Consider the following 14738-nt stretch of genomic DNA (forward strand, 5'->3'; position numbering starts at 1 on the left):
ATAGCATGGAGAACATTAGGAGAAGGAAGGGAAAAATGGGGGGGAGGGAACTGGAGGGAGAGATGAACCATGAGAGACTATGGACTCTGAGAAACAACAGGGTTTTAAAGGGGAGGGGGCAAGGCGGATTGGTTAGCCCGGTGATGGGTATTAAGGAGGGCATGTACTGCATGGAGCCCTGGGTGTTATACGAAAACAATGGATCGTGGATCACTACATCAAAAACCAATGATGTATTGTATGGTGACTAACATAACATAATAAAATAAAATTAAAAAAAAAAGAAAGAAATGGGCAGAAGACATGAATAGACATTTCTGCAAAGAAGACATCCAAATGGCCAACAGACATGAAAAAGTGCTCAATATCACTCGGCATCAGGGAAATACAAATCAAAATCTCAATGAGATACCACCTCACACCAGTCAGAATGGCTAAAATTAACAAGTCAGGAAACGACAGATGTTGGCAAGGATGCGGAGAAAGGGGAACCCTCCTACACTGTTGGTGGGAATGCAAACTGGTGCAGCCACTCTGGAAAACAGTATGGAGGTTCCTCAAAAAGTTGAAAATAGAGCTACCCTATGACCCAGCAATTGCACTACTGGGTATTTACTCCAAAGATACAAATGTAGTGATCCACCGAAAAGGTACATGCACCCCGATGTTTATAGCAGCAATGTCCATAATAGCCAAACTATGGAAAGAGCTAAGATGTCCATCGACAGATGAATGGATAAAGAAGATGTGGTATATATATACAATGGAATATTATGCAGCCATCAAAAGGAATGAGATCTTGACATTTGCAACAATGTGGATGGAACTGGAGGGTATTATGCTGAGTGAAATAAGTCAAACAGAGAAAGACATGTATCATATGACCTCACTGATATGAGGAATTCTTAATCTCAGGAAACAAACTGAGGGTTGCTGGAGTAGAGGGTGGGGTGGGAGGGATGGGGTGACTGGGTGATAGAGGGTATGTGCTCTGGTGAGCACTGTGAACTGTGCAAGACTGTTGAATCTCAGAACTGTACCTCTGAAACAAATAATGCAATATATGTTAAGAAAAAAAAAAAAAGAAGGTGGCAGGAGGGGAAGAATGAAGGCGGGGAAATCGGAGGGGTAGACGAACCATGAGAGACGATGGACTCTGAAAAACAAACTGAGGGTTCTAGAGGGGAGGAGGGTGGGAGGATGGGTTAGCCTGGTGATGGGTATTGAGGAGGGCACGTTCTGCATGGAGCACTGGGTGTTATGCACAAACAATGAATCATGGAACACTACATCTAAAACTAATGATGTAATGTATGGGGATTAACATAACAATAAAAAATTTAAAAAAAAAATGTAGTGATCCAAAGGGGCACGTGCACCCCAATGTTTGTAACAGCAATGTCCACAATAGCCAAACTGTGGAAAGAGCCCTGATGTCCATCAACAGATGAATGCATAAAGAAGATGTGGCACATATATCTACAGTGGAATAGTATGCAGCCATCAAAAAATGAAATCTTGGGCGCCTGGGTGGCTCAGTTGGTTAAGCGACTGCCTTCGGCTCAGGTCATGATCCTCGAGTCCCGGGATCGAGTCCCACGTCGGGCTCCCTGCTCAGCAGGGAGTCTGCTTCTCTCTCTGACCCTCCCCCCTCTCATGCTCTCTATCTCATTCTCTCTCTCAAATAAATAAATTAAAAAAAATAAAAATAAATAAAAAAATGAAATCTTGGGGCGCCTTGGGTGGTTCAGCCGGTTAAGCGGCTGACTTCGGCTCAGGTCATGATCCCAGGGTTCTGGGATCGAGCCCTTCGTCGGGCTCCCTGCTCCATGGAGAGCCTACTTCTCCCTCTCCCTCCTGCTCTACCTATCTGTACTCTCTCTCTGTCAAATAAATAAAATCTTTAAAAAAAAAAAAAAATGAAATCTTGCCATTTGCAGCAACATGGATGGAATTAGAGGGTATTATGCCAAGCAAAATAAGTCAATCAGAGAGAGACAATTATCATATGATCTCACTGATATGAGGAATTTGAGAAACAAGACAGAGGATCATAGGGGAAGAGAGGAAAAAATGAAACAAGACGAAACCAGAGAGGGAGACAAACCACAAGAGACTGTTAATCTCAGGAAACAAACTGGGGGTTGCTGGAGGGGAAAGGGGTCGGAGGGATGGGGTGGCTGGGTGATGGACATTGGGGAGGGTATGTGCTATGGTGAGCGCTATGAATTGTGTAAGACTGATGAATCACAGACCTGTACCTCTGAAACAAATAATATATTATATGTTAATAAAAAAAAAAATCTTCATGAACAATCCAAGCAAATTGTTAAAAACACATGTATCAGGTTGATGTAAGTGAAATAAATGTATTATGATTTAAAAAAAAAAAAGAAAGAAACCTGTTGGATTTCTATACACCAATAAAGCAGCAGCAGAAAGAGAAATCAAGGAATCGATTGTACCAAAAACCATAAGATATCTAGGAATAAAACTGAAGAGGTGAAAGATCTGTACTCTGAAAACTACAGAACACTTAAGAAAGAAATTGAAGACGACATGAAGAAATGGAAAACCATTCCACGCTCATGGACTGGAAGAACAAATATTGTTAAAATGTCTATACTATCCAAAGCAATCTACACATTTAATGCAATCCCTATCAAAATACCACCAGCATTTTTCACAGAGCTAGAATAAACAATCCTAAAATTTGTATAGAACCACAAAAGACCCCAAATAGCCAATCAATCTTGAAAAAGAAAAGAAAAGCTGGAGGCATCACAATTCTCGACTTTAAGCCATATGACAAAGCTGTAATCATTAAGACAGTATGTACTGGCACAAAAACAGATACATAAATCAATGGAACAGAATAGAAAATTTAGAAATGGACCCACAACTACCTGGTCAACTAATCTTCAACAAGCAGGAAAGAATAACCAAAGGAAAAAAGACGGTCTCTTCAACAAATGGTGCTGGGAAAACTGGACAGCAACATGCAAAAGAATGAAACTAGGGGGGGCGCCTGGGTGGCTCAGTCGTTAAGCGTCTGCCTTCGGCTCAGGTCATGATCCCAGAGTCCTGGGATCGAGCCCCGCATAGGGCTCCTTGCTCAGCGGAAGTCTGCTTCTCCTTCTCCCACTCCCCCTGCTTATGTTCCCTCTCTCGCTGTGTCTCTGTCAAATAAATAAATAAATAATCTTTAAAAAAAAAAAAAAAAAGAATGAAACTAGGGGTGCCTGGGTGGCACAGTCCATTGAACATCCAACTCTTGGTTTCAGCTCAGGTCGTGAGATTCCATACTCAGCATGGAGTCCACTTGAGTTTCTCTCTCCCTCTCCGTCTGCCTCCCCACTTCACACTCTCTCCCTCTCTTAAATTAAAAAAAAAAGAATGCACATAGACTACTTTCTTACCCTATACACAAAAACAAATTCAAAACAGATGAAAGAGCAGGGGCACCTGGGTGGCTCAGTTGGTTAAGCATCTACCTTCGGCTCAGGTCATGATCCCAGGGTCCTGGGATCGAGCCCCACGTCGGGCTCTCTGCTCAATGGGGAGCCTGCCTTTCCTTTTCCCTCTGCCTGCTGCTCTACCTGCTTGTGCTCGTGCGCACCCGCTCTCTCTCTCTGTGTCAAAAAAATAAATAAAATCTAAAAAAAAATAGATGAAAGACCTAAACATGATATAGGAAACCCTCAAAATCCTAGAGAGGAACACAGGCAGCAACCTCTTTGACATCGACAGTAGCAACTTCTTACTAGACACGTCTCTGGAGGCAAAGGAAACAAAAGCAAAAATGAACTATTAGGATTTCATCAAGATAAAAAGCTTCTTCACAGCAATGGGAACAATCAACAAAACTAAACAGCAACCTTTGGAATGGGAGAAGATATTTGCAAATGACATATCTGATAAAGGGTTAGTATCCAAGATCTATAAAGAACTTACCAAACTCATCACCCAATAAACAAATAATCCAGTTAGGAAATGGGCAGAAGATATGGATAGACATTTTTCCAAAGACATACAGATGGCTAACAGACACACAAAAAGTGCTCAACATCAGTCATCATCAGGGAAATGCAAATCAAAACTACAATGAGGTATCACCTCACACCGGTCAACAACACAGGAAACAACAGATACTGGTGAGGATGCAGAGAAAGGGGAATCCCCTTGCACTGTTGGTGGGAATGCAAACGGTTGCAGCCACTCTGGAAAACAATACGAAGATTCCTCAAAAAGTTAAAAATAGAACTGCCCTGAGGTTCCTGGGTGGTGCAGATGGTTAAGCCTCCCACTCTTGATTTCCACTCAGGTCATGATCTCAGGGTCCTGAGATCGAGCCCCAAGTCGGACTCCGCTCAGCATGGAGTCGGCTTGCCCCTCTCCCACCCCCCACACACACACTCTCACTCACTCGCTCTCTCTCAAATAAATAGATAAAATCTTAAAACAGAAAAACAGAACTACCCTACGACCCAGCAACTGCACTACTAGGTATTTACCCAAAGAATACAAAAACACCGATTTGAAAGGACACATACACCCTGTTGTTGATAGCAGCATTATTAACAATAGCCAGATTATGGAAAGAGCCCAGGTGTCCACCGGCTGATGGATAAATAAGTTGTGGTATATAATGGAATATTATTCAGCCATAAAAAAGAATGAAATCTTGCCATTTGCAATGAGGTGGATAGAGCTAGAGAGTATTATGCGAAGAGAAATAAGTCAGTCAGACAAATGCCATATGATTTCACTCATATGTGGAATTTAAGAAACGAAACAGATGAACATGGAGGCGGGGAGAGAGGCAAACCATAAAAGAGACTCTTAACTACAGAGAATAAACAGGGTTGCTGGAGGGGAGGTGGGCGGGGGGATGGGTTAAATGGGATGGGTATTAAGAAGGGCACTTGTGATGAGCACTGGGTGTCATATGTAAATGATGAATCACTAAATTCTACTCCTGAAACTAATATTACGGGCGCCTGGGTGGTTCAGTTGGTTAAGCGACTGCCTTCGGCTCAGGTCATGATCCTGGAGTCCCGGGATCGAGTCCCACATCGGGCTCCCTGCTCAGCGGGGGGTCTGCTTCTCCCTCTGACCCTCTTCCCTCTGTTGCTATCCGTCTCTCATTCTCTCTCTCTCAAATAAATAAATAAAATCTTAAAAAAAAAAAAAACAAAACAAAACTTGAACCTACCTAATTAAATAAAACAAGATAAGGCTAAAGTCCAGGGTATTCCAACAGAAACTTTAATTCATTGAAAAGTCGTTTAAGACTATTCATACAGCTATTCATTTAGTGAGCATCTAGGTTAGATTTCTCTATCTCATCCACAACTATATCAGGAAGAACTTGTGAAGTCTAAATATATGGAGTCTCTCAAACTTTCTAGACTTTTCAGATTTTCTGCCCTAAAATTTCAATAATGCAAAAGCTTTGAACCTGCCTTGTATGGATTAAAATAATTTAGGCAGGGACGTCTGGGTGGCTCAGTCAATTAAGCAGCTGCCTTTGGCTCAGGTCATGATCCCAGGGTCCTGGGATGGAGTCCTGCATCGGGCTCCTTGCTCAGCGGGGAGCCTGCTTCTCCCTCTGCCTGCTGCTCCCCCTGCTTGTTTTCTCTCTCTCTAGCTAAGAAATAAAATCTTTAAAAAAATTAAAATAAAATAAAATAATTTAGGCAGTAGTGACAAAAAGCTCAACTTACCCCTTTCATCCAATAGGAGATTTTCTGGCTTAATATCCCTATGAGTTATCCCAATACCATGCAGATAAACCTAAAAAAGAAACAGAAGGAAACATACCAAAATTTGGTAACTTACTTCATTCATAATAATTTTAAGCAAAAGGAAAAGAGACAACTGTACCTACCACCCCTGCCATGAGTTGATGGAAAAACCTCTGAGCATCTTGTTCAGGCATGCCTATGTCTGGCTCTGTAAGAATTAATAATGAAAGTTAGTTTGCCAGGTAAACATAATAAGGTATCAACCACACAGTCTCCTAATTCAAAGGTTAGACTTTTGTGATGGTACTCTGGCAAACAGAATCTTATGGTAACAATTAAGACTCTGGTGTCCATTAACTCGTACAATATTTAGTAACTCACATTTCCCCATCTGTTATGTGGCAAAAATAAATTAACATCACAGGAAAGTTACAGAGAGAAACAACAAACTACTACCCAAATCAAGAATGGAAGCCATACCTTGAAAACTTATGCTTATCATACACTAACCATTGTTCATTTGGTATCTTTCAAATTCTCCCCTAATTTCTTCCAAATGCTGACAATATTTTCCCCACCCCTGAAATGTAATTGCCAAAGTGTATGCCTGGGCAAATATAAACGAATTTCACTAAATATTTAAATTTTGATCTCCCTCTTTACCTCTTGGTTTCTTTTACACTGAACTCTCCTCTCCTGAGATACATACTGGAGATTCTAAAATCAGTTTTTAAATATGAACACAACAGCTTTAAATAATAAATTTAGATCCACATAATATTATACTTATGTACTTCTCAGTGTCCTGCAATACCAAGCCTTTGAATCTACATAGAACACTAAAGTAGCAAGTACAGAATTTACTAAATACAGGCAAAGCAATTCTAGAAAATTCTCAAGTTAATTTCACCTAAATAAATAAAGAAAAAATATAACATGCTATTATTTTGGCTCTGTAAATGTATGTAATGATTTCATGTAACCGGAATGTCTATAAAGAAAAATCACTGTATAGTGAGTATACATTGCACTAATGATACTTCACCGTAAGATTAGTTTATCATCCTTAAACTCTACAAAACAGCAATCCTAACCAAAATCACATACACAATTTGGGGAAAAGGTTTTCCTTGATGATTCCATACATGCTTTAATGTGTTAACATAACTTGTAAAAACAAGAAAACTTACTCCAATTTCACTGTTGTATAAGCAGTTCTGAACGGACAATGACCAAATAGCAGACCCAAGATTAAAAAATAAATTTAGAAACTTATTTAGTAGAACAGTTATCTTAAAGCTTATTTCCATACCAATTCTGTCAAAAAGTTCTCCTCCACTACAGTACTCCAGAAATAGATACTGGATATTGCCTTCTCTCCTGTGACCATAGAATTTCACTACATTCTCATGATTTAACATTTTATTGATACAGATCTCTTTCTTAATATTTTCTGGACAGTCTATGGCACGCTTCATGTCTACAATCTTGACTGCAACTGCTTCTTCAGTTCTTCTATTCACAGCAAGTTGAACCCTAAAAAGGAAAAAGAAGACAACTGAATTCTATTTCTTTGAAAACTTCAAAAGATTAACTATGACTCAATCAACAATTTTACCTTCATTACTTTCTCTACCCAGCAGAAACCAAGGAAATAGTTTCTGCCATGTTCTCAGCAGATACTACTCCTTTCTGAAATGTGAAGTATGATGAATAATGCTCTAAAGAAGTCATTATGTTGTACATCCAAAGGTTATTTAATAAATACTTCACAAAATAAGCTAAAATGGAGTAACAGTAATTCCATGCCACATCACATATACACATGCTCTATTCATTTAATTTTAGTAACACTACCTAAGATTTATTAACCTCATACTACATATGTCTGTGGTAACTGTTCTAAGGGGTAGATACTATTATTGTCACCTTAGAGCTGAGGAAACAGAGGCACACATGAAGAAGTTTGCCTAAGAACACAAACCAGTGTGATAAGTGAAGATCTGAAACCAGGCAGTCTGACTCAGAGTCTGTTCATTTGCTCATTTAACCACTATGCTCAAACCCCAGTAAGGAATATGTGGGAGGAGAAATTGACTTCACAGGTTTCTTCCAGCTCTTTACAGAGAAAATGTTTTTTTTTAAAAAAGGGGGGGGAGGGGATTAATCCTTACAAAAGTGCGGCTCTAGTTCCCAAAAATCTTAAGACTTCAAACGCAAAGATCTGTTCTCTGAGGTGCCACTGTATTAGAATAAACAATTCCAAAACAACAAATATGTACTCAAGACAACAGACAGAAAACTATAGCAAGTGTGAAGGCAGGGTAAAGGGACTCGAACTCACTCTCCATAGGCACCTTCTCCCAGGGTTTGCACCAAGTCCCAGTCTTCCACAAAGGGCACTGCCATGACTCCACGATGGACCACGGCTATAAAAGGCAGGAACCCAGAAAAGATGGGGGTGAGGATAAGCTTCAACCATCTGCCATGATCCCTCAATATAAATAACAGTTTGGTTTCCCCTTACACCTCACCCGTATTTTATCCAAGGCTTTAAACCACAAGCAAGTATTCTGAATTCTGGCATTCTGTGGTGTAAATCACCATCCCCATTCCCACGCAGAACGAAGCAGAAACTGCCTTCCTCAGGCCTCTGAGAAAAGGCAGCAGCTCTGCTTAACAGCTGGGGGCACAAATGCTTTCAGGGGAATGACTGGGGACGGGCAGGGGGTGAGACGGGCGAGGGGCTGCAAGTTAGCGGAAAAGAACAGTTTAACTAGGACGCCTGCAGCCCCTCCTCCCCCTTGCTCAGCTCCAATACCCACCCCACGCGGTCCCAAAGGCCGGGAGGAGCCTGGGGCGGGGCTAAACCGCCCCAAGAAGCGGAAGGAAGGGTTGGCAGGCACTCTAGACGGCCGGCGCCCAAACCTCTGGGGTCCTCAGCCGGCAAAGGGGTAGTCTCTCCAATCCCCCCACAACGGGGTCACCCGGTCCCACACTCCTCCACCCTCCGAAACCGCCCCCCCTCAGCGGGAGTCTCTCCGATTTCCTTCGCTCGTCACCGATAACTTTCTCTCGCCATGCCCCTCCCAACTAATGTAGACCCCGAACACCTTCTACAGGCTCCTTTCTCACCCTACCGGCCGCCCCTCCTCACCAGGCCGTCCTTTGCCCGCCACCACAGGAATCCAAATGCAGCGCTTTTCCCGCCAAAACTCTGCCGGCGTCACGCTGTCGCAAACCCGCGCACCCTTGCCGTAAAGCAGGAGAGCGCGCGTCCCTTCGTCCCGCCGCTTTAAAGGATGGCTGCAACGCGCTGCCGGCGCCGAGAGTTTACCCCCGATGCGTTAGCCGGCCAGGCCCGGGTTAGTTTGGAGTGGAGGGGAGATCCAGGCTGAAGAGGTTTAAGAACTTTCGAGCGCGTGAGCGCGAAGGATCTCTGGGCCCAAGCGCGAGCCAGTATCCGGCGCGTGGCCCGCAGCCGGGCGGCCCTCGCGTTGCTGGGGGGAGCCGAAGCCCCCTCGGACGCCGGCACACACTATGTGGGCTGCGGGGTTCTCGTGTGCCCTCCCCGCCGCTTCTGGACCTGCACACCCCCCTGCCCGGCCCTCTGAGCCCCTTGCCCAGCGGCCTGGCAGCATTGTGCGAATCGTACTCAGAAATGCTGCTTCTGAAACTTTAAAATGCGGTACAGCTCAGAGCCGAAAAGCTAGGAACAGCTGTTGGCGAACCGATCCTGTGAAAAATGAAAGAGATGTGTGGCGGGAGCGAGAAGCACCCAAAAAAGACTGGCAAGACTGGCTGTGCTGCAGTGTGGGTGGAAGGCATCCAGCTGAAGCAAGCTAGTCTTTTGTAGTGTGAGAGCGTGTCAGGATAACCAGTTTTGCCCTGTCTTGTGTCCAGGCTCCAAAACCATACCTTATCCCAGCCTTTTTGAGGGAACAGCACCTCCATAGCCGAGTCCTACCCGCTTTTTCATTCTTAGTATGTAAGAAACAGGTGGCGGCAAAGGACTGTTTTGCCTCATTTTACGATGCAGATTTTAAACGCAGAGTAACCAGTTTAAATGGGAAAGAAAATTCTGGGGAAAGGGACTTGCTTGAGAACAAAATAATGTGGAAAAACTATGGGAACTCAAGGTGCAGTCAAGATCATCTCCATTAAATTCTCCAGTTCTTAAAATTGGGCCACATATCTTGAGTATAAAGCTCTTGATTGTGATACTAGTAAGAGAGTAAAATGAGTGTACATATTATCAAAAAAGCACACATTTGTTTTAAAGCAAAGTCAGGGACCAAAAAAAGGCCAGAGCACTTCAGAGTGCTTACTGTAGAAGTTTTTAACCATGATGTTAGCACTAGGCTTCATGTAATAAAGTAAGTTTTCCAGGTCATTTACTCCGTTTTCTCTCATTTTCACACTGTGCTGCAAGAATATGAAGGAAGAGGAGGGCCTGCACAGTTCCTGTGTCTGAGTGGAATGAAGGTATCTTAGCCTGAATAAAGAATAAGGTATACAGATTTCAGGCAGAACACCAGTTAAAGATGGCATGTGAGAGAATCAGTGCACACAAAAGCCTCTCTTCCCTTCTCAAACCTTACTAGAATAGTAAATATTAAAATAACGATTTAATAATAAAAAATAGTAAATTTGTAAAAGGCAATAGCCCACAAGAATGGAATATGAAAAACAAAATTTTGGAAATTGAAAAATTTCAGATAAATGATAAATGATGAATCTTAAAGCCATCAATAGGAAAGGAAAGCAACTTGGTTTATATCACAGAACTCCCAAAAGGCTCAAGTTTGATTAGTGACTCAGGTAACTGAATGTGGAGATGAAGGTGGGGCTAAAAAGAGGATAGGTTGAAAGACTATGTAAGAAGCCTAAAGAACCTTGGAACGCCTCCCTCCTTTGTGTACCCAATGAACTGCTCCTCCCCAAAGCTGGTACAAGACTTCAGAGGGTAAACCCAATCCTAACTGGAGAGTATCAGGCACAGTTAAAGGCTTGGTAACCTTACTGAAAACAAAGGTATTAAATTTATGTACTGAAGGCTGAAGGTTGAAGCCTTCTTGCTCCACCTTACTCCCAGAAATCTGCCAGCTGGCCTTGTATCCCTAAGAGGATTTACAAGCCTTCTTGAGGGAATCTTACCTATATAAAAGACCTAAAAATAGTAATATCAGGGATTTCCTATGTAAACAATTATAAAACGACAGAAATATGTTCCTATGTAACAATATGATAGCTCAGCCAGATCACAGGAGAGAGGCCCACGTTTAGTGAGCCCAACCCCAAACAGATCTTCCAATCCACTTTTTGGGCCCCACTCTCTAAGAAGAGCAGACAACCAAGAATTTGAAAAGGTCTTTAATATGAAAGATATTAAAGGAACATTTTTAAAAAGCTTTTGGACATTAAAAAAAAAATAATAATGACAGCAGAAAAAAAGGAAACCAGGTTAGAAAAAAAAAGTTTAGGAAATGTCCCAGAAGGAAGGATAAAGGTGGAAAACAGAAAAGTAAATATAGACTATCAGGAGACTAACCCAGTAAGTCCAACATCCAAGTAACTTAATTTTCAGAAAGAGAAGCTGTGGGAATACACAATTAAGAAAAGAAAATTTTCCAGAACTGAAGAACTTGATTTTCCATACTTAAAAGTTTAAAGTACCCAGCACAATGGATGACCCATTTCCAAGTGCATCTTGGTAAAATCTGAAAACATTACATAGATAGGATCTTAATAGGTCTGGGGTGGGAGTTAGAGGAATGGACACATACAAAAAAATTAAGAATCAGAATAGCACTGCAGAGGCGCCTGGGTGGCTCAGTCAAGAGTCTGCCTTCAGCTCAGGTCATGATCCAGGCTCCCTGCTTACTGGGGAGCCTGCTTCTCCCTCTCCTGTCCCCTGGCTTGTGCTATCTCAAATAAATAAATAAAATTTAAAAAAATAATAATAGCACTGCACTTCTCAACAACATTTAGAAGACAGAAAACAATGGGCCAATACCTTCAAAATAATTCTAAGGAAAAGTTATCCCCAACCTGGAACTCTGTATGTAGCTAACCTATCATCTGAGTGTGACAAGAGACATGCAAGATCTCAAGAAATTTAGGGGCGCCTGGGTGGCTCAGTTGGTTAAACGACTGCCTTCGGCTCAGGTCATGATCCTGGAGTCCCTGGATCGAGTCCCGCATCGGGCTCCCTGCTCGGCGGGGAGTCTGCTTCTCCCTCTGACCCTCCTCCCTCTCATGCTCTCTGTCTCTCATTCTCTCTGTCTCAAATAAAAAAAAAAAATCTTTAAAAAAAAAAAAAAAAAAAAAGATCTCAAGAAATTTATCTCCCACCTGTTTTTTCTCAGGAAGGTAGGTAGAGGTGATAAGAAGGAAGTTAGGAGATTAACACAATATGACAGTGAAAGGATACACCAACCCAACAGGTTGGGCAGCAAATCTAGAATGTAAACCAGTCCAAACTAGAACATATCAAAACGGAAGACCTCTCTAAGAATGAATACCTAACAAGTCCAAACATATTGAAAGGATGCTGTTACAAATGAAGGAGAGTTTGGGGAAAAATGAGCATCAGGTACAAAATACAAATGAAAAAACAAAAAAAAAAAAACAAAAAAAACCCTCCCCCAAAAAGTTATGTCAGAAAAAAAAAAGAGTAACCACACGGCCTAGTTGTAGAAAACCATAAGGTAAGAAATACTGATCTAACCTAAATGTAACTATGATAGAACCGTAAGACGGTAAGAGTATGTGTGTCCATGGGAATCAGACTGGTGAAAGAGCTACACCCTCACTTTCCACACCACCAAGTCACCAGATGATACCTAAAATTGAAAAACCAACACATAGCAAAATAAAGCAAATTATTTAATGATATGGAGGTAAGTAATACGAGAATCAGCAGAGTTGAAAGTGGTTATCTCTCGGGGGGGTGGAAAAGTGTTGTTGCTTTTTTAGAGCTATGTGATTTTTCTTACACTAAATGCACTAGGACAATGAAAGTGAAAAGTAAATTTTTAAAAAAGATATCTTCATGTAGCCTAGAAGGTAACAAAATTAAAATCATTAAGACTAACAACTATAGTGATTATCCCATATATGCTTCTGAGGAAGATCACTAACAATCTTAACCTGGTATTGCTCATATTGGTTAAAAAAAACAAGCTCAGAATAACCTCTTCCACTAGGGAGAAACTCTGTATATAAATCAAGTAATATATTTACATATAGTAAATTAAATCTTACACCAATCTAAATCTCACCCACAGGTCAAGCACTTAGTATATAAATTGGTTTGGAAGGTTAAGTTTCCTGGGTACACAAGAATACCTGAGCATACCCTTTAGGGGCACCATTATGACTTATCTAAAAGTCATGTAATTGCTCCTGTTTCTTAAACAGGTAACACTAAACAGTTATCTTGTATGTTTAATGACTTAGGGTTTACATACATCACTGATGTATGTCTTATGTTGTAAAATACATACAGCGTCCTGCTGTACTGAATATAAGGCTATTTGTCCTGACATTGAATATTGATGGAACTACTACTGTGCTTTGAGTTAAAATTTTTTTAAGTTTCTCTTCCCCCTTACTGCAGTCAGGCTAGCACTGTCTCCAGGTACTTGCTGATAGCAATTCCACCCCCCTTCTAATTTGTAGCTTATTTGGCAAGGGCTTCAAAACCAGGTCACTGAGTTTATTAGTGGTATATAATAACAACATGGGCCACATATCTAGCTGAGACTAAGAAGCTCACCCTTAAATAATCACAAGAGTTTTAGCATGTAAGCTAAAGGAAATGAGCAAAGAGATGTTTACTGTATCATGGATAAGTGAGTACTGACTGAAAAGCTGGATTTCAAATAGAAATGTATGATTATATTTCAGCTGATTCGAAAACAATATTGGAGGAGTTTCATCTTCTCCATTGAGAACAGTTTCACTGTCTGCCTTGAGTCTTCAAAACTTCAAGTGATTGAGTCTCACTTGATTTATTCTTGCTCGAAAAAAAAACAAAACAAAAACAAAAAACCTAGCTAGTCCCAAAGAATACTGGTGACATAGGTGTGGCTAGTCCCCTTCTGTCCCTCATAAAAGCAAAGAGCCTCTAATGACAAGAGATATTGAAACAGAGACATGATGGCAACACAGCTGACTTTCCCGCCCAGAAACAGCACTCCTCTGGTTCCACAAACATTTATTCATTTAATAAAAGTTTACTGAGCACCCACTATATGCAAGGCGTTGTGTTAGGTGCTGCAATTTTTGAAATGACAAAACTGTTTGTACAAGTGGGATGTGAGCTAGTCCTTGATAGTGTTCCTGATTTGAGAGAGACAGAATGCCCCCACATGGCTCATTTAGGGAGCTAAAAGCATGGATGAGGTTTACTTTCTGTCCTTCTATCAGCCCAGCACAAATTTTTGCCTTTCTCAAATCAGTCATAAGTCAAAACAAATAAGGCACATTTGAAAAAAAAAAAGGTCCCCCCTTTAATTGACCAAAGTAAAGCCATGACATTTCATTTGGTAACCTGCTCAGAATTATAAAAAATCATTCCATTTGGCCCAGCCCATACTGCCCAGGGCAAAACTTCCAGACAATACTAATCCCATCGTGCTCTCTTCTTATAAACTGCATATTTAAAAAACGTCTTCAGCATCCTAAATGTGACGCTCACTGCGAAGCATATCAGAGGTGGACATAACATTTATGTCCGTGACAAGCCTCGATTATCCAGGTCCTTTACCTGCAACATAAAGATGTCATTTTAATATTTACAATCAGGTCAAGCTGGAAGAGCTTTACTAAGTTGGGGTCTGCTGCCTGATTTGGCTTTGTGACTAATGAGCACTGGTTTGAGACTAGCTACTCTCTGCTTAGCCTTTTGGAGTACCTCTGAGGAGCAGTATAAATGATCTACCTGCCAAATATATCAAGGGTTCTCAATCTTTTCTTATGTAAGAG

At 41.3% G+C, this 14738-nt stretch overlaps 2 protein-coding genes across 3 annotated transcripts in view; both read right to left on the reverse strand.

The window, feature by feature from the left end:
* The window catches only part of CHEK1 (checkpoint kinase 1), a 42346-nt gene extending 33380 nt beyond the window's left edge, over window positions 1-8966 (reverse strand). The window contains exons 1-5 of one of the 2 annotated variants that reach the window (XM_021696424.2): window positions 8905-8966; window positions 8092-8176; window positions 7060-7283; window positions 5891-5955; window positions 5727-5796 (exon numbers count right to left, since the gene is read on the reverse strand). In XM_021696424.2, the coding sequence (XP_021552099.1) occupies window positions 5727-5796; window positions 5891-5955; window positions 7060-7283; window positions 8092-8156 (424 nt within the window). In that variant the 5' untranslated portion in view covers window positions 8157-8176; window positions 8905-8966. Of the gene's footprint in view, window positions 1-5726; window positions 5797-5890; window positions 5956-7059; window positions 7284-8091; window positions 8177-8904 lie in introns of those variants that run through there. The other variant, XM_021696425.1, reaches the window with a different exon arrangement.
* Window positions 8967-13674: 4708 nt separating this feature from the next.
* The window catches only part of STT3A (STT3 oligosaccharyltransferase complex catalytic subunit A), a 32363-nt gene continuing 31299 nt past the window's right edge, over window positions 13675-14738 (reverse strand). Inside the window, exon 18 of the mRNA XM_021696562.2 lies at window positions 13675-14520. Coding sequence (XP_021552237.1) covers window positions 14482-14520 — 39 coding nt within the window. The 3' untranslated portion in view covers window positions 13675-14481. The remainder of the gene's footprint in view (window positions 14521-14738) is intronic.

The sequence above is a fragment of the Neomonachus schauinslandi genome, chromosome 11, assembly GCF_002201575.2.
Source record: "Neomonachus schauinslandi chromosome 11, ASM220157v2, whole genome shotgun sequence".
In the NCBI taxonomy this organism is placed as follows: domain Eukaryota; kingdom Metazoa; phylum Chordata; class Mammalia; order Carnivora; family Phocidae; genus Neomonachus; species Neomonachus schauinslandi.